The 21,560-nt window shown below is 44.5% G+C and overlaps 1 protein-coding gene and 1 pseudogene across 1 annotated transcript; one reads left to right on the forward strand and one right to left on the reverse strand.

Moving 5' to 3' along the window:
• Window positions 1–368: 368 nt before the first annotated feature.
• On the reverse strand, window positions 369–8,809 carry LOC135372000 (uncharacterized). The gene is made up of 5 exons (XM_064605769.1): window positions 8,436–8,809; window positions 8,187–8,343; window positions 4,376–4,749; window positions 4,086–4,308; window positions 369–747 (listed from the first exon to the last, which is right to left on the reverse strand). Exons 1-5 carry the CDS (start codon window positions 8,745–8,747, stop codon window positions 596–598), a joined length of 1,218 nt encoding a protein of 405 aa, XP_064461839.1. The 5' UTR covers window positions 8,748–8,809; the 3' UTR covers window positions 369–595.
• An 8,922-nt stretch (window positions 8,810–17,731) lies between these two features.
• On the forward strand, window positions 17,732–19,283 carry LOC135388356 (uncharacterized; annotated as a pseudogene).
• The last annotated feature ends 2,277 nt before the right edge of the window (window positions 19,284–21,560 follow it).

Below are 21,560 nucleotides of genomic sequence, written 5' to 3' on the forward strand. Positions count from 1 at the left end.
GGAAAAAAATGCGCAGAACGCTATGACAAGCGAAGCAGATAGTCGCGTTGCGGGGAGAAGTTTACTCTCTCTAAGGCAGATGTCGCGTACCTCCACAGGCCTGCACCTTGATGCAGCATGGCCACGCAATATTTGAATGGGAAGAATTTTGTTACACTTGCACCACCATCTGTCATTGAGCACATCAACTGGCCACCACAACGCGACCATCTGCTTTCTTTGCCGTAGGGTTTCGCACATTTTTTGTTCCCGCTGTGCAAAGCAAAACTCAATCACTTCCATATTTAGCATGATAAAATGAACCAATATGCTAAACACTTGGACACAGAACACTCATTGTGCATTGAGTGGTTACGGAGTACTGTGCAGTGAAAGATGCATATTTTTATCACACGCTACCCTGTAAATTACAAAACAAATTAATGTTATGATATTAGTGCTTAGTTTTTCGAATATTTGTGTGTGAGCTATGCGCGCATCACTGGCAGCACCAAGACACAATAACACAAAATAAAATGACACATTGGCCTCGCAGAGTTCTCACATTAAGATGCCTCACAGTTCAAGTGCTGGTGGAACTACACAAGTTAAGCCTTTAAGACAGGTCCTCCTGAACATCTCCGGACTGTCCCTTCTTTTTGAGTGCCTTTTTTACGTCTTGAATCTTGTCAGAAAGGATGGTGTTCAAGTTCCTAATGACTCCCGTTGTGTCAACATTCTTCTCTTTGCCCCAGTAGGTCAAGGTGTCTGCAAAACAAAGGGTAAGTAACCAGATGTGTAGATTTACTTGTAGGTAAGTTGTATGGAGGCTGGAATACAAGAATGGATAGGGCAATTATCCAAACAGTCGGGGAGAAATGCCTTGAAACCCATGGTGCTGAACTTGCACTGATAATATCGACATTTCGTAGGATGTGCACATATTCCAGTTCTCTTTACAGACGTCTTGCCATGTATGGGCTTGACTGAGATTGCACTAAAAATCTGAGTCAAGCCCATACATGGTAAGACGTCTGTAAAGAGAATTGGAATATGTGCACATCCTACGAAATGCTGATATTATCAGTGCAAGTTCAGCGCCATGGGTTTCAAGGCATTTCTCCCAGACTGTTTGGATAATTGCCCTATCCATTCTCGTATTCCAGCCTACATACAACTTATTTGCATCTCGTCCATAAGGTAAATCAGTAAAAAATTATTATCCTTGCCAAGCTGTGTAACCGAAGCCCTGTGCTTTGTGTAGGGCTGTGCCAATATTCAAAGTATTCGATATTTGGGCCAAATACTGCAATCATGTAGTCGACATTCAATTCAAACAGTATTTTGGCGAACACTTCGAATTATTAGAGTCATCGATCACTCCCTTGAACGGCGTGCACATCCTGCAGTTTCAGTTTCTACAGACTAAAATTGGGCAGATTTGCCGTTTCAATGTGTGCAACACTGGGGCGAATGCTATCCAATCCGATAGAAATCCAAAACTTTTCTGAGTTGGAAAGTAGTTCACAGTTTATGCAGGTGAAGAGGCAGATGAATACTGCACCACGCGTGTGCCTTCTTTTGTGGTGTATCATGAAACAGCTCAAAGCTATGCCCTAATTATTGTGCGATGAAACGGCATATCAAGCGCAAAAGAGTGGAGCAGTGGAGTATCAACATTGTGGCAGTCCTCAGGTACCTGCGGATGCGGCTGTGGGATATGTACTACTGCGCCCAAACACCATGTTGCAAGCCCACTGGTCGAGACTGTGCGAGCGCTCCGAATAGTCGACAACGTTTTCAACTCAATATTATGAAAATTTAAGGCATAATTTAAAGCATGGTAATTTGAAGCACAATGCAGCGAATATACCAATATACAACACTGAACGGACATTCCCTGTCTGTCTGTATTACTTCCGTCGTCTTCACTAATGATTCTCTAAACCTGCACCTGTGTGATTTTTACTTGATTATAGTAGTATTACTACTACATTCCTACCAAAATTTCTAAGCAAACCTTGCATGACCGATTTGTAGTGTTTGTGCCTTCAACCCAACCAAAGATGAACCGGTTCAGTCAAAGGCTAGAAACAAAGCTATTTGGCTCTCTTTTCCACAGCTGTGGACAACGTTCCTTGGAACGGGTTTACCTGCACTGCATTCCCCGCACCAGTAAGAACAAGCTCGCTGAAGATGGTTCGGTACAACATAATTTAATAATTTGTGGCTGTTGCAAGACAATTGTCTTAACATACGTCTCAAGCAGGTGTCTGAGTAAGTCAAAGTTACGCTCACAACTAACAAATAGGCCCCTGAACGCGGACTTTAGAATTGCAACAGCGCAACCCCTTCCACCAGATATTGATGAAATAGTTAAACAAGAGGTGTTAACCTTTCTCAGTACACAGCAGTGCTGATTGAAAAACGCTAAGTAACGCAAATATAGTCGAACACGTTTATTACGATCACTGGGCCATTCAACACCAAATGCGCACGCAACCAGCTCACCAGCAGCATCCGATACTTAACTAAAAGAAGGTGACGTCGTGCAAGTCCAAGAAGACAATGTTCGTCCCCCTTTCTGGAAATTGGCTCGCATGTCAAGCGTTACACGAGGGCGATGCGGCGTCATACGGGCATGCGCGCTGCTCCTGGGTCGAGTTTTGGATTCTGTCCACTTGTTGATTAAAGCTTGTTGGGTCTGGTCACCAGGAGCTTCAGTCCGTCTTGCTCATTTACATAACAGCACTATTTTCCTAGCATGACATAGAAAAAGAAAAAATCTCAGATGCTTTTTGTTGAAGTCAAATATGTTTTTATTTGAAGATAACTTCGCAAACATATATGCGTGCTGCGGCACGCTGTTGCAAAAGAGCAACTCAGCAGGTCACTCACAAAACACTGGATGGAAAGAAAGACTAAGCTGTCGCATTATTGAACTGCAAATAAAAATTGCAAACACGTTTTCTTTTCATCTAGTGTTTTGTGAGTAACCCGCTCAGTTCACTCGTTACGATGTGCCGCAGCGCACACACACGTTTGCGAAGTTATCTTCAAATAAATTACTTCTTTTGAGCAACAAATGCCTCTGAGATTTTTTTCTACATCCTGCCAGGAAGAACGATGACACATTGATCATGCTTCTATCCGTACCTCCTCACACTGAATGTTTCTGTAAAAAAACTCTTATATTGTTGAATTTTCACAACTTCCTGATTTTTCACTGCACCTTACAGTGCACCAGCAGTACTGCATTTTTTGTTGTACAAGAGCTATTCTAAAAAAAATTGAGGAAGGAATTTCAAATTTTATATTTAAAAAAAATTCATATCCTTGCAGACTTTACAAATTTTGTGCACGCCAGAAGCATCGAGCCCATCAAGTGTGATGGTGAATATTGTTGAAATATGTTAAAATGAAGTCTCCCATATCAAATAAGACATTTTCAACAAGCTCCGTGCCTTACGTCTGCTCAAAGTGACATAGGTGTTCGCCAAGCACTGCATCACATTATGTTCAATTTCATTATTAAAGACCAATATTTTGTTGCCTTCCGAGTCATAAGGAACCACCAAAACAAAAACCACATAAAATTCTAGGGGGTCGAGCAGCACCTCTGGATCACTTGGTGTAGAATGGCCCTAGCGAAAAAAAATTATGGTGGCATTTTCAAGAGCCTTAGTCTCCATGTGCACTAAGGTGGGAACGCACAGCATTTATCTGTGCATGACTGTCGGGGATTAGATGTGCAGATTTTGTGTTCGCATAGTGCAGTCAAATGGGCTCTACTGTATACTATACGTCATTTTAAGTTCTGTGCTGTGCCATCTATATCAGAAATAGGCTACTCCAAACATGTGTAAAACAGTGTTTGAACTGCACAACAATGCCAAACACAGTGCTACTCATTTCATGCACACATTTCTGTATGTGATTGTCCATTGTTTTTATCTTGGAGCTAAGCAGAAAATATCCTTGATGTGCAGTTAGGATACTCGCATTCTTACAAACCAGTATCATGTAGCACTACTTCACATTGCACAAGCCTGCCTAAATGTGGAGCAGACTTCACTTGTAGTGCATGCAGCCTGGCTAACACTCACCTATGATGACACCGACTTTAATAGGAGACAACCTTGGACGTGCACTGCAGTTGGGATTTCTCTTGTCTCTCGGCGCCACGGTGCCACCAACACTACGCTCTGCAAGTATACTTGGCCCCCAAAGAGCATGTGCCATGTCTTTAGCTACCAGTGTTGCCTTGTGGTTTTGCAGAACTTTTTGTGCTTGGACAGCCTCAATGCAAATGCCCCTGTTAACGTGAAACTGCGAACAGGAGATAATGCAATGGTAATTAGTGCACCAAACCCACAGTAATAGCTACAATTTCTACCTTCCCATTTTTCAAGTATGTGAATGGTTCCGCTTGAGCTCCAGCTCCACTTAAGGCGTCCAGCGGCGAAGAGGCGCACAAGTTATCTGGCAGTTGAGGCGGCAACATCACCTGACCACGGACATGCTCATCTGCTTCTGGTGTTCGCGACTGTGGCACGTCAGGATCCCTAAGCTGCAAGGGCGATGGTGGAGCACTGCAGTTGTCTTCTAGTGAAGGCAGCAAATGGCTCAAAGATTGCTGGGGTGATGATGGCACCATCGAAGCTTGGCTTGAAGACAGTTGGGTACCATGGGCCATCTCTAGTTCAATAGGCTGTGACCGGCTTGTACAGGTCTGGGGCAGACCTTTGCACTTTTGCAGTAAGAGTTCAACTGTGCATATGAAAGACAAGTGTTGATAGCAAATAGTCAAATGGCTTGCTGCCCACAATCACACTGCCACAAGATTCCCTCCAATTAAGTAAAATATCACTTCATCATATCACTCAGTGTATGGGGCCGCGAGAGACAAATCTGAAGCAAAGAGAAGAGAAATGAAATACAACATTTCATCTACTTCCTAAAATCAAAACGATTTATACGCAAGATGTGAAACAAACTGTTTCAAGCACTGCAACCTTTCCAAAATGCAGATTCAGCAGTATGACTGAGCCACAGTCACTATATACACTTTGCTTACAGCACCAGCACACTTCTTCAACAGTGTCTAGTGTCGCTAGCGCCATTCATTCTACCAGGCGGCTACATGCTCCGAAGCGTGCTATGTGCACTATCTACATGCCTTTGAGATCATTCACCTGGTTTGCCTGCAATTTCATGCAGCATGCTGTTTTGTACGCATATACAAACAGTATTTTGACATCATGACAGTAAAGAATATTATTGAGGGTGTTTGTTTTTAGCTTTTACAGAATTTTTATAAAAGAAGCTATGAGAGCAGCACAGATGTTTTGCAGCAAATTCTATGGCAAGGTGGACATCCTCTGGAAGAGAGTATGCAACTATATACCTGCCAACTTAGGAACATCCAAATTAGGGAGATTTCAAAAGCGGGGGGGTACGTTGTTGGAAACGTACACGCTTGTCCCCAAGTTACAACCCCAGGCCCCAGCAGACTCATAAGGCACAAGTGTTGCGGCAACAGACATTGCCCTCTCCAAGAACTTATCTGGGTGTCTGGCTGTGACAAGGCCATGACACTTTCTCAAAAGAATGTGAAGACACGAAACTATGTCCCTCTTTTCTTCGCGATGCTGAACTGCCCTCACATTCAGCACTGCCTCAGTAACGTGGGCAAACTTGAAAAGGCCATCTGGACTTTCCAGGAGAGCTTAAACATAGTAGTTGTTGAATAAGTTAGTTAACAGGTTATTAAAAAAGTAGTTTGCATAATACGTCAGAACCATCAGTTAAGTTGTACATCGCTGTCGTCAGTGCTGTCAACAACCGCAAAAACTTTCCGTTCAGTGCGCTTATCATGAGCTCTTGTGCACAGTTTCCCATTTCACCGACAATTTGACTCAGTCAACTTAGTTCGAGCACACGCGTACAGCTTTGCAACGTCGGGAGTTGGGAACATGGAGGAGGTGGGCCCACGCGGACAACATCGTAGTCCTTGTCTTGCTTTCGGAAAAACTGACCTAGCTAGTACTGTTTGTCTCGGCATTTAAGGTGGTCCTGGTGCTAATTGAACGTAACGTGGGTAAGAATGTCGGTCCACCCTCCACGCGGAATGCTGTTCTCGCAACCGTAAACTGTGCAGAACACATGCTGTCCTTTCATGGACGCTATCACACGTCCTAATTGAGTTGTGAATTGCTTCAGAAACACGTGTAGATAGTTGTTTCACTTACACGGAGCCGTGATCTGCAAAATGCAATGCAAAAACACTGCAAAGCCACCCTCGTCACACAGAAACATGGAGGAAATGCCCGGAAACTTGAAATGCAGGAACAACAACACACTAGAACTCAGAACTCTCCGGGAAGCGGCAGCGATGCCGATGGCAATAGGGCTGGTATTGAATTGACGTTTACGTCTGTGAGGACTGAGGACAGACAAAAACTAGGCGTTTCAGATATAGAGGGGGAAACTGCATTTTCCGGGAGATTTGCTTCTCGGTCATACAATCGTACAAAACGGTCTAATTCCGGGAGTTGGCAGGTATGTAGCTACCAGATGACAAATTACCTAAAATTCATTGATGCAGTTTTTAATTAGAGAATTTCGGGCAAAAGCGAGATCGCCTCGTGAAACAACATTAACGCTATGCCATCTCTAAGGCGAGAGCAGAGGCTTGGATGAAATGTTTCTCGTAAGCAGGGCCATCGCGATGCGAGTTTGCGCCCAGGGCAAATCTCAAGAGCCCACCCCCTCGCCCGTTGTCGTCAGAAACTCTGTAAACAAAGAAAATAAGCGTATTACACTGCAGAGATCGTAAATTCTAATTCCTTTGATTCCCACTTTATACTGTCCAATCAACCTGCCAGGGCCTGTCGTTCGGCACCCTCTCTGGCGAGGACGGCTGCCCCTCTCGCACCCGTCGCTACAGCTCTGCTTGTAGGACGTCCAAATACAGCACGTGAACAGGGCCATGACGCTTAAGCCGAAAAAGGAACTGGTTTGGCGAGACGAAACTCTACCACAAAATGGCCACCAAGCTTGTTCGCGTAGCTCCGTGACACTACTCTAGCGAAGCTTATACAATGACTGTAGGCTGAGCATTCAACTGAGGATCCCACAACCAGGCTTTCACAAAGGGCTGACTGATGAATGTGTGGAACACGTTATGACGTAATTGTCTGAAATCATGGGTCAGTAATCTACGCAAGTCAACCTATAGTACTTCTGTCATCACAAGGCACAATCCTGTACAGGTCCTAACATAAGTTTACGGAACACGCGAGCGGTGTATTTTCTCCTCGGTACGACACCCTAGCGCCAAGCAGGGGCTGGCGAAATCAGGCCAGTTCACTGCCTCAGAGGGGTGGATGACTGCGCTCTTAGTGACACACAGCGGTAGTTTCGGTATGGTTACTGTTGTATGTGCCCGCGAAGTGAGTTGGATTTAACAGTTGTGCTCGTCAACAACTCGTGACTCACGTCAGTTGTTTATCAATCAATCAATCAATTATTAACGTCAGCGTCAATTGTTTATCAGCTCGTCACGCGTCGTCCATAATAAAGCAATCCCAAGCAGCAAAATGTACTGAAAGTCGAGTGCAATAGGGGTGGACGGGTAGGTGGATGGCCTTGAACAGACTGATGAAACTAAAGAACATTGATAAGACACATACCGTCCACCCCTATTGCACTTGACTTTCAGTACATTGTGCTGCTTGGGAACTGTTTACCAGAAACCCATCTTTCTCTTGTCTACATATCATGCCTTTCCAATAAAAGCAATACACCGTAAAGTGTTGCCACTATGATTCATCCTTCCTATCACGATGATAGCGGCGAGCTCCCTGTCTCAACAATCGTTGAATCACGTGTTGTTGGCGAGCACAACAGTAAAATCCAACTCACTTTGCGGGCACATACAACAGTAATCATACCGAAACTACCGCTGTGTGTCGCTAAGAGCATAGCCTTCCATCCCACTGAGGCAGTGAACTGGCCTGATTTCGCCAGCTTCCGCTTGCCGCTAGGGTGTCGTACCGAGGAGAAAATACACCGCTCGCGTATTCCGTAAACTTTTGTCAGGACCTGTACCTCCCGCATGACTTACACATAATGAACTGCACTCATCAATTTCAGAAAAGCGCAGCATAAGAAGTACAAGCAATGTGAGCATGTAATGAACCTACTTGATGAGAGCTTCTTGTCAACACACAGCTGCAATGACTGTAGAACATTAAGAAGCTTCTCATTTTCCTTGCGTGTCTCTGCGTACAAGCTGCGCCAGCACACTTCCTCATCAGCTCGTGGATCCTTAGAGTGTTTTTGTCGCTTTTTCATTGGCAACTGCGTAAAAAATTGACACAAAGGTACTATTTTCAAGGTACAGTCAACCATTTCATTCATGCGAGAATCTGCAACGAGATGATGATACATACATTTTTTGGTGCCAGCACATCTTCAAGACTTCTTTTTGCACTGGTGATTTGCTCCTTCAGGACACGTTTGTAGCCACTGTCCTTTGCAGCCTTCTGCATAGCCTTTTTTTTCTTGTGCTCCTGGAAGTTGAACGTTAACCAAGACGAGACTGCCAGCCTCACAAGTGGTTGCCTTTCGTGAATTTTCCTTTTGAGACATGACACTATCGCTCTCAATGTCTGTGGCCTCAACTTCCGAAGCAGGAATCTTCGGTTTCCGAATGCGACATGACTCCTGCTTTTCTTCGAGTTCTTGTTCGCTGTCTGTAACATCAGTGCATTATAGAATGACAATCATTGTGCAAAGCTGAGTTATGCAAATACAGGTTACATGCTCCACAAGACGACTGCACATGTGAGTAAGCAAGCGATAATATGCTCAATAAAATGGCAAGGATGCAGGCAAGCTGGTCGACTAAAATGCATGAAGAATGAAGCTCGAGCATGGGCAACATAGGATGGACAGACACACATCAGCTTAGCACTGTGAAAACACAAAACGTGGTGAAAAATTTGACGCATTTGAGGCCAATCACAGCACAAAGCCGCACACCAATAAGAGAAGCAGCCAGGCATTTCAGCGTACAGCTTTCGCTTACGTCCGTAAAGCGTAAAATTAATATGCGGGTAGTGTCCAGACACAGTCACAAGAAATAGAGAAACCTACTAAGCTCAGCAAGAGCAGTATCGTCCTCGTCGGTGCTCCAAATTTTACTGTGAAAAAAAAAAAAAAGAGAAGTACGATTTTTAGTGATACTTAATTCTCCCACCGTGCATGGGTGGAAACGCAACGTGCTCAATTCGGGGGTATCCCGAATTTCCACAGTTTAGAATTCCATATGCTCAAAATCCCAAACGGGACTAGCGTAGCATTGCGTGCGGGCCCAGCTGTGGGAAGCCCCCAGCGGCGTGGTCAACTGTCAAAAAAACACCTAAACTATAACCTAACCAAAATCTAATGATTTTTGCTGCCCTGATGTGACCGCCATGCTAAGCCTAACGGTCGCCAAAAACCTTTTTATTCACGACACTGACTTCTACTCACATAAAAATCACGCAATACTGCAAGGTTTGTCAGTAATATGTATTATTCAACACTATCATTTCGCCATTCTTAATATTAACGCTTTTAGAAATCTAGGATTTTGCGGATTCTGAACGGTGGAATATCGTGGCATCCCCCTCAATTCCACCAAAGTCCACCACCAAAAATAAAACATAATAACATGAACAGGGGTATAGTAATACTCACAGGCAAGCATCAAAATTTGAGCTGAGTAATAGCCGCGAACATCGCCGTCCTCGTCCTCCCAAAAGGCACTATACTTTTTGTTCTTGTCGAAGTCTGCGTCATCCTTAGGACAGAAGTCCCTGATGCTACTCACAGGCACAGTATGAAGGTTGTTGTTGAACTCATTCAAATACCTTATGACTGCAAACATTTCTGTTCGCAAATACGTCCCGAAGAGACTCAGCGCAACCGACACGCTGACGAAAACGTGCACAACATTTCACGACGCGCACACCCAGACGCAAAAATGGTGGAAAGGCGGGAACCGCGAGATGAACGATGACAACGGGGGTTTGGTTTCGTACTGCAACAGGAACGCACAAAACCGGGCGCTGCTGGTTTGGCAAAAAATACGATAAATTAAAAGAAGAACGTTTTAAAAAACGAAACGTTTTTTATTTGTTTTTATAACAGTTTAAATAAGGGCGCGGACCGCGCTCATGCGTGCATGCTACGACTCGCGATTGTTCTTTGTGTGTACAACAGACAGTTTCGTGGTGCCGACAACTGCGACTTCTTTCACCAGCTGCACCACCAATTATTATACAGTTCATTTGAAGCTTCCTGTAGTGCGTGGGCGACCCGGAAGCGAATAACGACGTGCAGTTAAACGAATAAGCGCGCTCTAGCCAACATGAAAAGGCGAAAGCGGTACCTAGATCCGCAAGTGGAAGGCCAGGAAATGCCGAAGTCAACGCAGCACGTTTTGAAAAGACGTTCTGAGAACACCGCTGATGTTGCGGAACCCAGCACCAGTCGCAACCCAGTAAACCACCGATGTCCCAAGGACGTCTACATGATGTTACCCTCAGGACGATGAAGACATCCTGAGGACATCCTGAAACATAATTTTGACATACTTGGGACGTACTCAGAACTGCCAAAATAACATCCGCGCACGTCCCAAGGAAGTCCATAGTACGTCAATGACGATCTTTTACGGACCTCTAGTGGACCTTTTTCCCGTGCCTTAGCCAGGCTTACTGGCGTTCTCTGAACATTACATCAACACCGCACAGCAGTGCGTATCAGTGGCACAAACAAGCAACATTAGATCAAACACTTTATTTCGTATGAAACTGAGCGTCATAGCATCGTATTACCTCACCAGGTATTATATCACAGCGTAACATGACCAGCATTTTTTTTTTCGCATTATTATTGAGAACTTACATGTCTTTGAAAACATGATGTCCATGAACACACACAGCATCGGTCCACAAGGGGAAAAACTTAAAGGTATATGCCCGCAATGTCCGAAGTGCGACGCTGAAACATATGTTGAAGCACTGGCATAACCGACGACCATGCTGCACTGTGTTTCGTACAACTGGAGATTTGCGATGTGTCCAGCTTGCCTTTCGTGCGCAAAAATTAACGCTATCCAACTTCGGCTATATTCACTTTTCGCCACGGACTCCCTTCCCTGCCGCGTCATGTGAGCTTAACCTGCAAGAAATGTAATTTCAAAAACACTGCTACAGCAAAATGTCACTGTGAAGTACGCATCGACGTATACGCATACCTTTAGACACAGCGCCTATGGTTGCAGTCTGCAGTAGCCTAGCATTCTCCCTATCAACAGCCCTATTGCCTGCGAAGACGGGAAACGCATGGATAACCACGTAGTAGGAACGTGAATATCTCGCACATTCACTACGTACCTTCAAAACGGGTAAAATCTTGAAAATGACGCGGGCGACGCCACTTGGAGATCCATAATTCACATTCATCCGCTACGACGTTTCCACACATCTGTAAAAGAGTCAACAAGGTGCGACACATTGTACTTCCCTGCAAATTCTTTATTAAAATCACACAGCATTTTTTACATACAGTGGCACAGCCGTAAAGGCTTGTGCTGCCGTGGAGCACATGACGAAGTTGCACGGGTGAAGCGTATGCCCAATCTGTTTCGCAGTAAACACAAGTCATTGAAGAGCTCTGAAACGCACTTTAGCGTAACTTACCTGATGTCTTTCAACATTTCTGTGACCTTCCCACGTCGTGAGTGTGCTGTCCCAACCGCGTTGTTCACCGCAATGAATACGTCGAAAGTATCTGAAATTCATAGATTAGACATTAGTAACGGGGGCCACTGACGATGTTGCATCTTCACCTTGAAAAGTGCTGGTAGGGTTACGAGTACACTTAGCTGAAAGATAAAGCATAGGGCAATAGGAATCAAAAGGGTAATAATCACGCTGCTAGCATGAAGTAATAGAACCCACACGCTAGGAATGATACCAAACAAAAGTTGCACGAATCGTACAAACATAGAACTAACCTTTAATCTAAGAAATCGCAAGGCTTCTGGACCTATCTTCCAGGGTGCACACATAAAAGCACCCCCAGGCAACACTAGTAGGGCATAAAAACACATTCACAGCAGTTCAGGGCACCAGAGCATGACGGAACGCGAGACAACGGGAGCCAGAAAAAGGCGTGCGAACGCAACGAAGCTTGCAAGCGAAATGGACGCCGCCCGCAGCGCAGAAACGGCAGGAAGGCCACCCGCCCGCAAGGCCATGCCCCAGCCAGGCGCTCCTCGGAATGTAGCAAGGGAACGGAAAGTCGCGCGAAGACGGGACCAACGCTATCGGAAAGAGGACGTTTTCCTCTTCAAAAACACATCTCAATCACCTTCATACGCCAGCAAGAACCCGATATCGAAAAAAATGCCCCAGGCCCATGTATCAGAGAACCGCCGTTGCCACGGTGTTCTAACTCGAGAACCGAGAGGGATAGAAAGATGCGGCAAGTTTCTACGCGTTTCCCATGTCGAGTGCGTGTGCCCATTAAAAGGAAGTCGGATCCGCCGTGGGCTGCAAGCCTGAAGACAGGGACAAAAATCGGTGAACGGTGGTCGGTGTCAGGAATTTCGAGAATGACGTCTTAACCTGGAAATCGACGGCTGGTCTCAACTGGAAAGTTGTAGAGCAGGGAACAGAGCACGCGCACACAAAATTTCGACTAAATCGGACATCGGGTAATCGACTTACGACACCGAAAAGTGGGAAGCGTTTCAGGGTGGCTCTAGCCAGCCTCGCAGCTCGTCATGCTCTTAAGCCGATATCGGGAGAACGGAACATCGCGCGCCTGCGGGACAAACGCTGTTGGAAAGAGCACATTGAGACCTTCATAACGAAGGCAAACATGACCATGTGGCAGCAACGGGAAGGCTTTTTTTTGGGGGGGGGGCGGGAAAGCCGCTGGTCCCATGTATTGGGAGGAGTGTGAACGCGGAATCCTCTAACTCGAGAACTGCTAAATTTAGAGAGACGCGGTGAATTTTATCACGTGCTCCGCGTCGAGAACAGTGGGTTCTCCAAGCATGAACCCTGTCCGAGGCGAACTTCTTTCCAACAAGGGCACTGAAGTTCGGAAAAACGAATTTTACTAACGCGTCTCCGCCTACGAGTTCGAAACCACTACAGATCAGTTCCTGTGTGATTTGCGCGATCACACAGCTAATCCAGGCCCGTTCGGACCTGAATTTTGGTCTCGACCCAACAGTCCGGGCGGGATTTACAAGACTTTAAAGGTGTCAGAAGCACCGACGGTTGCCTAGAATGTTCAAATATCTGGACAACCGCCAGGATTTCTCACAAGCCGCAAGGTGCACGCGTAGGGGGATGGAAGGGAAATTCGTCACAAGAAACAGCATCCCGATATCGCCGCTGCAGGCCAAGATATTAGACACGGGAACCCATCGCGAAACACCGCGATGTCACTCTGATGGGGTTAAACCATCACTGGATGGCTAAAAGACGCCGCGGTATCAACCGCCACCTCAAGTGGCATGTGCAGTGCTCAGTTGGAATCTCTATGCATATCTGATCTATTCTGACCGATGATGTCACTACGGTGCCGTAGGGGACCTGGGCACATTCTTCTTATTTGTCCATGCTACCAACCTTCCCGAACCGCGCTCTCTCAGATCCTTAGTCAGTTGGAATTTCACCCTTTCTATCTCTATGAAAATTGCTTGGCCCCTGGTGAAATCCGGCCCATCAACACTCTGTGATGAGAGCTTTTTTGGTCTTTTTAGACACGTCAGGACTTCGATCCTTATGGTGAAGGGGCACATTTCATCGCATTTTATGCCAGTGGGCTCGGGTATCCACACTAGCGACGAAACTCCTCATTATTAAAATTAGAAATAAAGTTGTTGTTTTATTGATACTCTAGGCCAATTCCTTCAATTGGTTTCGCATTCTTTGAACTGGTGCAGTGTGTACAAACCATGTTGGATTACATTAAATCAAGTGGAAATCAGCGTTTAGCATTTATATCCATTCAGCCAATTCATCGAATTGCTTCTTTATTCCGTGGGTACGGTCTTCGCCACACAACATAGTGGAACATGATGTCGCGAAGGTATAGCTTCTCTTCAAAAACCCTGATTCTGTCAGTGAGGAACTTGTACCTGACGGCTACATAATGAACGAATTGACTGTCTGATTTGTCTTTGGATCTCGTTGGAATTGTGGCGACAATTCAATGATGTTATGTCTTCTCGTTCCGGCAGGGAAGCACATCTGGAGATGTAGCTGTGTGTGTTCCGTTCTCCATGGAGATATTGCAAGAGATATCGAGGTCTTCTCGGCCTTCCCAACTACCTTTATTAGCACTACAGTAAAAGGAAACAGAAGCTAGATACTCTGGTACATCTGCTAAGCTCGGACCATGTCGGGAGTTTCTTTGTAAATTCAGATGAATAATTTTTGTGCGTTGCCACTTCGGTAACACGGATAAAAATTAGTGTCACTGTTTTAGTTTCTTGCTGCACGCTGTTGAACGTTATCATAAGGATACAAAAATATAACGAGCATCGAAAGTATGTTTGTATTCTACTTCTAAATCAACATCCGATCGGGACGCCATTTCGAAGTCCCAGCGATATCATTAAAATACATCCTGGCTAGACAACGCTAGGACGTTTCGAATTACGTCTTATTTACATCATTGGGACATTTTTCGCGGATCAGGACTTCGGGATCTTTTCAGGACGTCCCTGGGACATCGGTGGTTTACTGGGAAAGAAACTAGTGCAGAAGAAGAGGCTGAAGAACATGTAATCCCAGTGCAATCAGATTCAGAGAGCATTCAGAGCTCTGAATTCTACAGTGCAGCTGAAATTTCAAGCTCTGATGATTCTGATGCGATATCCCATGAGTCTGATGCTAATGTGTCCCAGAGCAGCACTACTTCAGAGTTTCTTCTTGAGTTTGCCACACCTCTTCAAAGCGGCAGCTCAATGTCTGTTGGTGATGCCCTGGTTCTGATAATGTACTTTTCAACAAAACATGGACTGTCATGGACTGCAACTGAAGATCTTCTGAAATTAGTCAACAACTTGTTGGGTATTTCTGGTTTGCCACAAAGCAAGCACTTGTTCAGAAAATTTTGTGGTGCAACTCCTGATAACATGACTTTCAATTTTTATTGTCCAGACTGTGGGAACTTCCTCCAGAAGTCTACAGGCCACCAGGAAAGACGACATAAAATAAAACCAAAATGTTATATTTGTGGAAAGCAGCACAGCGGCCATGAACTTATGGACAAAGGGAGTTACTTCGTAGCTTTACCTGTGGAAAAGCAGCTGGCCGCAGTTCTTTCTGACAGCAATGTGCAACAAAGCGTATCTGAGACCTTAGAGCGTTTGGAATCCCATGTGGACGGTGTCTTCGCAGATTTCACTGATGGGGAATACTACAGACGACAGCGTGAAGTATTAAGCTGCAGCAAATATGATTTGACGCTATTTGTCAATGCGGATGGCAGTCCAATGTTTAAATCTGCAAATTATTCCATTTGGCCTGTCCAGCTGACCACCAATGAAATGGCGCCACACCTACGTTGGCAGTTCATTGTTGTTCCCTTATTGTGGTATGGAGCACACCATCCAAATATGACCCTTCTTCTTGAAGCTTTTGCTACCCAAATGCAAAACCTAGCTAGGGACGGATACCGTCCCTAGCAGGTATCCCCTGGATAGCTGCTGGCCAACATGTGAAGTCAAAGGTAGTTTTTGTTTTTTTCTCTGGGCTGATGTAGGTTTGACAAAAATATTGGAATCAAGACGTGTCTTAAGAATGCTACTCAATTACTGCAGCAAATTACGAATCGTTAATTCATGACTGCACAGACTCGTTAATTTATGACTGTAGACTGAGAATATTTCCTTCTGTCTTGTGCATTTTTTCTGATAAAAACCCATGTAAATTGAAAGAACACTGTATGTAAACCTGACTGATATCCAAAAAGGGCGGATTCTTGGTGCTGGGTTGTGCGAAGTATCAGTGAGAAAAACCACACGGAGAGAATATGGAGGGTAACAGTGCCGGATATAATGACAGCCTGCACGAAGTCAAGATAACACAGTTTTTATAAAATAAGCACTGCCCGGAAAAGTATGCTTGAAAAAAACGCTGGTGGGCCTTCAGCAGAATTTTCTCGAGAAAGCACAAGCCCACTACAACGAAAATCAGTGCTAAGGTGAATACACACCTGCAGGATGCAGTTTATAGTAGAACAATGCAATGGGTCCCTCATGAGTTTGATGTTCATGGGCAAGCTCCATTTCTTGTTGTTATCAGGAGAGCATGTAAGATGAACTCTAGTAATTAACAAACCGTCGTACTTGGCACCTGTTTTCGTTGTTTTATCGAACCCCCTTTTGTCATGTCTAATTATGCACACTATTCCTGCATTCATAATCTTGTATCTCCATAGTGCACAGCATACTGAACTAAACCATTGTCATATATATATATATATATATATAAGGGAAAAGAAAATTAGCAAGAGCTCTTTGGCTGCACGTATAACATATGTTTGTAAGTCAAACGTCGCCATGCCAGTACTGGACAGCTGTTTCGGCCTTGTTGGGCCATCATCAGCAGTACGCAGGCAGGCAACGTTTGAGCGGATGGCGTCAGAAGGTCACGTGGCACGTGATGCCTCCCGTCAGGGTGTCCTAAGACACCTCTGAAAGCCCACTGGGCTTTCAGAGGTGTCTTAGGACACCCTGACGGGAGGCATCACGTGCCACGTGACCTTCTGACGCCATCCGCTCAAACGTTGCCTGCCTGCGTACTGCTGATGATGGCCCAACAAGGCCGAAACAGCTGTCCAGTACTGGCATGGCGACGTTTGACTTACAAACATATATATATATATATATATATATATATATATTTTTTGTCATCAGGTGTACTGCATTTCTTGTGTTGCGGATGTCCCTGCAAGAGCTGCAATGGCAAACATGGTGCAGTACAACGGTTACTATGGCTGCACTTGGTGTTTGCATCCTGGAGTGTCCGTTGAAGGTAATTGTCTTTCCTCCTTTATGAAAGCATTAATTAGGTGCTAAACCAGCTGTTTTGCTTACTTTGGTAAAGTCCTATATCAACAGCAGCAGTTCCCCCACTTGCAAGGCCTTGTATGTAAGCTCACACTGTGTGCTGAGTAAAATATCTTCCTTGTTTGCCGGACACAAAAAAACTACATTGATGTACTTTACCTGTATGGTGTTTTAGTCACAATTGTATTTGACTCACACGGATAATTACTGCTGCTTAGTTATATTACATGTAACATCTCTCTGTGGTACAAAAGCTGTCTCATAAAGATGTAGCACCGACGAGGACGAGGAGGAAGACGAGGGACACGAGATCATTAGAAAAGAGGTATTCCGATGACGCCCCTAGGAGGAGCCAGTTATATGGGTCATCGCCCCTAAATATATTACAAAAGAGTGCTGTACAGATGTAGCCTTTGAGTTCCATGTTTGAAGTGAGCCTATACACATGTATGTTCACCTGTCCCTGCATGTATGGTGTCTATAACTTGCATTTTCCCTGCACCTGCCGCCTGTTCCTTTTTGAGTGCTGATTTGTAGCTTGTTCCTGTAGCATTGATTTATAAACATGTGTGCATTTGTTTTTCTCTGCAGGATGTGTAAAATACCCTGTAACCATTGGGGTGGTACCCGAGAGAACAGCTAGAGGAACAGCAGAGGACATGTCAGCTGCAGCTGCATCTCAGCGTACAGTCAGAGGTGTCAAGGGTCCCTCACCACTACTCAACGTACCGGGATTTGACATAGTATGGGCCTTTCGTCCTGACTATAGTCACTGTGCTCAACTTGGCGTGACACGGCAGTTCCTTGAACTATGGTTCGGAAACCGTGGTGAAGAGTACTACATTGGCCAACCACAGACACTCTCAAAAGTCAACAACAGAATAGTGAACATCAAGCCACCACAGTGCATCAATAGACCACCACGTGATCTCAGCCTCCGAAAGTACTGGAAAGCATCTGAGTGACAGTCATGGCTGCTATACTACTGTTTACCCTGTGTGATCAACGTGCTTCCAAAAAAGTACTGCCAGCACTTCGCATTACTGGTTTCTGGGCTGCACCTACTTCTGAAGAGCCATGTGACTTATGAAGATGTAGAGGAAAGCACCGAAAAAGTAACTGAGTTTGTTGTTAAGGTACATTTCCTCTACGGTGAGACCCAAATGACATCTAATGTGCACACATTGCTCCATTTGCCAAAAAGCACCCTACTCCACGGACCCTTGTGGGCATTGTCATGCTTTGCCTTTGAGAGCAACATCGGGCACCTGTTGAAACTGGTCTCTTCATCAAACGGTGTTCCGTTCCAAATCTTGTCAAGGATACTCATTGGGAACAACTACCTTCATCTGCAGTCCATGGCATCTCGGGATGTGCAACTACTATGTCACCAAAGGTTACATCAGCGACACTATGGAGTAGATCCAGTCGGGAAACCCCTACCTCCATCTCAGTTTTTACGTGACCTTGACCTTTTTCAGTTTTTACGTGACCTTGTGCAAGAGCACTGTGGGGAAGCAGAGGTCAGGGAGTACCATCGTGTGAAAGTTGGTGGGTACATTCTGCACAGTGAAGCATACACACGTCCTCAGAAACGTGATTCTACTGCATTCAAGCTCGAGGACTACTTTGCAAAGGCCCAACATATTGTTTCTGTGAAGCGCAACGACAATGTTGAAAAGTTAAAAAATTCTACGTGCTCTCCCATCTCTAGAAAACCGACAACTTCATTGGTATCAAGAACATCAGTGTTGCAGAAAGACTACCCTCACGTTGGCTGCTAGAACTAACCAAAGATATGCACCCCTGCATGTACTTACAGGTCGAGCACACTACGTACTTTGCAGAACTATGCAATCGACATGAGTGGTGGTAACAGTAGTGATAGCTGCTTAGTCAGATTTTTTTCTTGTAGAGATTTAAGTAGGAGCTTTATGCTCCTCTGGGCACTCATTGTGTTATCGGACGAACATGATGTTGCTTTCTGTTGCTGTAATTCCGTTACATGTTTAAAGGGGTCGCGACAAGTCATCCCAGGTTATCCCAGATAAACATAAAACACTGTTCTTTACACCAATGTGCGCCTGCATTGTAAGTTGTACAGCAAAGAGGATAGTGAACGCACAGAAAATGGGTATCGCGAATACAGAAGCTTATGGGGTTCTGACATCACGACACTCATAGCAGTCAGTCAGGCAGCACATGAGAAGTCACATGCTCTCGGCTGCCAATGGGGATGGATGCAACTATGATGTCTGTGCTTCGATCGGGACTGTGTCTGAAGGCTGAATCTTGCAATGTATGAGATGTAAAAGAATAATACTTGCAATGTGTCCATGATGTAATGAACCACATCTATGGAAGTGTCAGAACTGCTTTAAGTAGTAGCTACCCTTTAAGCTTATGCAGTGCAATATGCATGTATCGTTTTATCTGTACTTACTACCAGTTTCATTAACAGTGTTTGTTTTGCATACTTGTAAGATATTTGACAGCATGTCCCGCACAGAATATTAATACATAATGTGTTTTCTCCATTTTGTGAACAGTGGATGCCTCAGCTAAGAGGTCATGCTTGCAAGAGCGATCGTAACTCGGATATGAACATGATGTGCTGTCTTTTCTTGCTCCCTGTGTCAGGTGTTCTCCATTTGCTGCTTCACCTGCACCATGGCATATTTGCATTTACAGACCTGAACGTTTTCAAGTCTTTTCATGCTTTGCACATATTATGTGCGGTAAAGTACAAAAGGGTGCCTAATGATGATGATGACATGCTTCCTGATCGATTTATTTATTGAATAGTTAGAGTTTCCAAAATTTTGTCACTCCAGCTGCAATTTTCGGAGCTACCTACAGCTTGACTGAAATGTCTTGTCAGAGTTTTTTACCATGCGGTTGACGAATGAACTGTGCAGGTAATTATGTGCAGTCCAAATGTTGCCCACTCCCTAAGACACTGAAATAAATATTGTTCCTCATGAAGCACTGTGTAATGCTCAGTTCTAGACCGCATTCTGATGATGGAATCCGGATGGATTCCGAAACGTCAATTTTATTCACTGTTTTTAATTGTTGTGAGCCGGTGTGAATTTCGGTAATTAAAGATGTATGTTCCCGGCCTTTGGTCAATCTTTAGCTAATGCTCAGTTCACCCAACGGAAAAATAACCGACAGGCTCACACAATGAATGAAAACTGCAAGTCTTTCTTAAGCACAGCACTTGAACAGCGACCAGGTCTTTGTTATGTACACAGATGATGACTTGCACTGCTTAAACATAAATACGAGGAGAGGTAAAGCGGTACTATTTGAACCAAAAACCAATCAAGTGAATTTCACCTTGGAAATTATGTAAAGTAATGTACTGAGTAAAGACATTTTGCTAAATCAATGACATGGTCATACATCATATGATAAGCAAGTAAGATCAAAAGTGGCAATGGTTATTGGTGCCCCCTAGGGCTGTAGATGTGCTCACTACTGGAACTGGTAAACTAATATACATTGCCCTGATAGACTCTCAATTGAATTATTTTTACTTGGTTTGGGATGCCGTGAATCACGCAACCCTGCTTGTTGCATCAAAAAAAGTACTTCGCATAATGGAGCGTCTTGCTTACAAGTACTATAAAAGGTCTATATGAAAAATATGGGGTAGCTAGTATATCAAGGCTTTACAACTTTAGGCTGGGTATGGCATATCGCAAAGCAGTTAGAACATATAATAAGGCATCCTTATCATTGTTCATGTTGTTGTGTTCCACAGTATCTATTTTGTACTTCTCGTCGGTGGAATGTTCCTGGTCCCAAAGCTATTATGGAAGGGATTGTCGGATTTTGCTGTGCCACTGTTTCTTAATTCATGTAAAAGTAGCAACATTGATGCTTATAGTGTTAAGACAGATCTGCAGGTGCACCATATTTTTGGTAATACCCAGAATATAGTCCAGCAATATGCCTATAGGCATTGTCTTGCATATTGTGTTAGTTATTATTATTATTTACAAATAAACTAAACTAATAATACAAAGGAAATTGACGTTCTGAGGCTTTGAACACAGAAAACGACAAAGACACAAAGCCTCAAGTGCCTATAAGAACAATAAATGAAGAAGGACAGTAACTGTGTGTGAAAGTGACTGACGTCAATGAAAAGGTTAGCCCATAGCTGTTTTCCTTCCTTCTTTCTTCATTCCTTCTTTCTTCAAACACTTCTGAGTGATATGGCACATATCCGGTTGCCATCAGCCCAGGTTGAACTGGTACCACTTCATGTCCGGTTGCCACCAGCCCAGCTTGAACTGGTACCAGTTCAGTTTCCGGTTGAGACCAGCCCAGCTCGAGCTGGTACCACTTCATGTCCGTTTGCCGTCAGCCCAGCTTGAACTGGTACCAGTTCAGTTTCCAGTTGAGACCAGCCCAG

Source organism: Ornithodoros turicata, chromosome 1 (assembly GCF_037126465.1).
Source record: "Ornithodoros turicata isolate Travis chromosome 1, ASM3712646v1, whole genome shotgun sequence".
Classification (NCBI taxonomy): Eukaryota; Metazoa; Arthropoda; class Arachnida; order Ixodida; family Argasidae; genus Ornithodoros; species Ornithodoros turicata.

Coding starts and splice junctions, on each gene's coding strand:
- LOC135372000 (XM_064605769.1), bottom strand. CDS start 8,747: ATGTTACAGACAGCGAACAAGAACTCGAAGAAAAGCAGGAGTCATGTC. Junction 4,750..8,186: donor TGACAAGAAGCTCTCATCAA/GTAGGTTCATTA, acceptor TCATATGCACAG/TTGAACTCTTACTGCAAAAG. Junction 748..4,085: donor TAAAGTCGGTGTCATCATAG/GTGAGTGTTAGC, acceptor TTTGTTTTGCAG/ACACCTTGACCTACTGGGGC.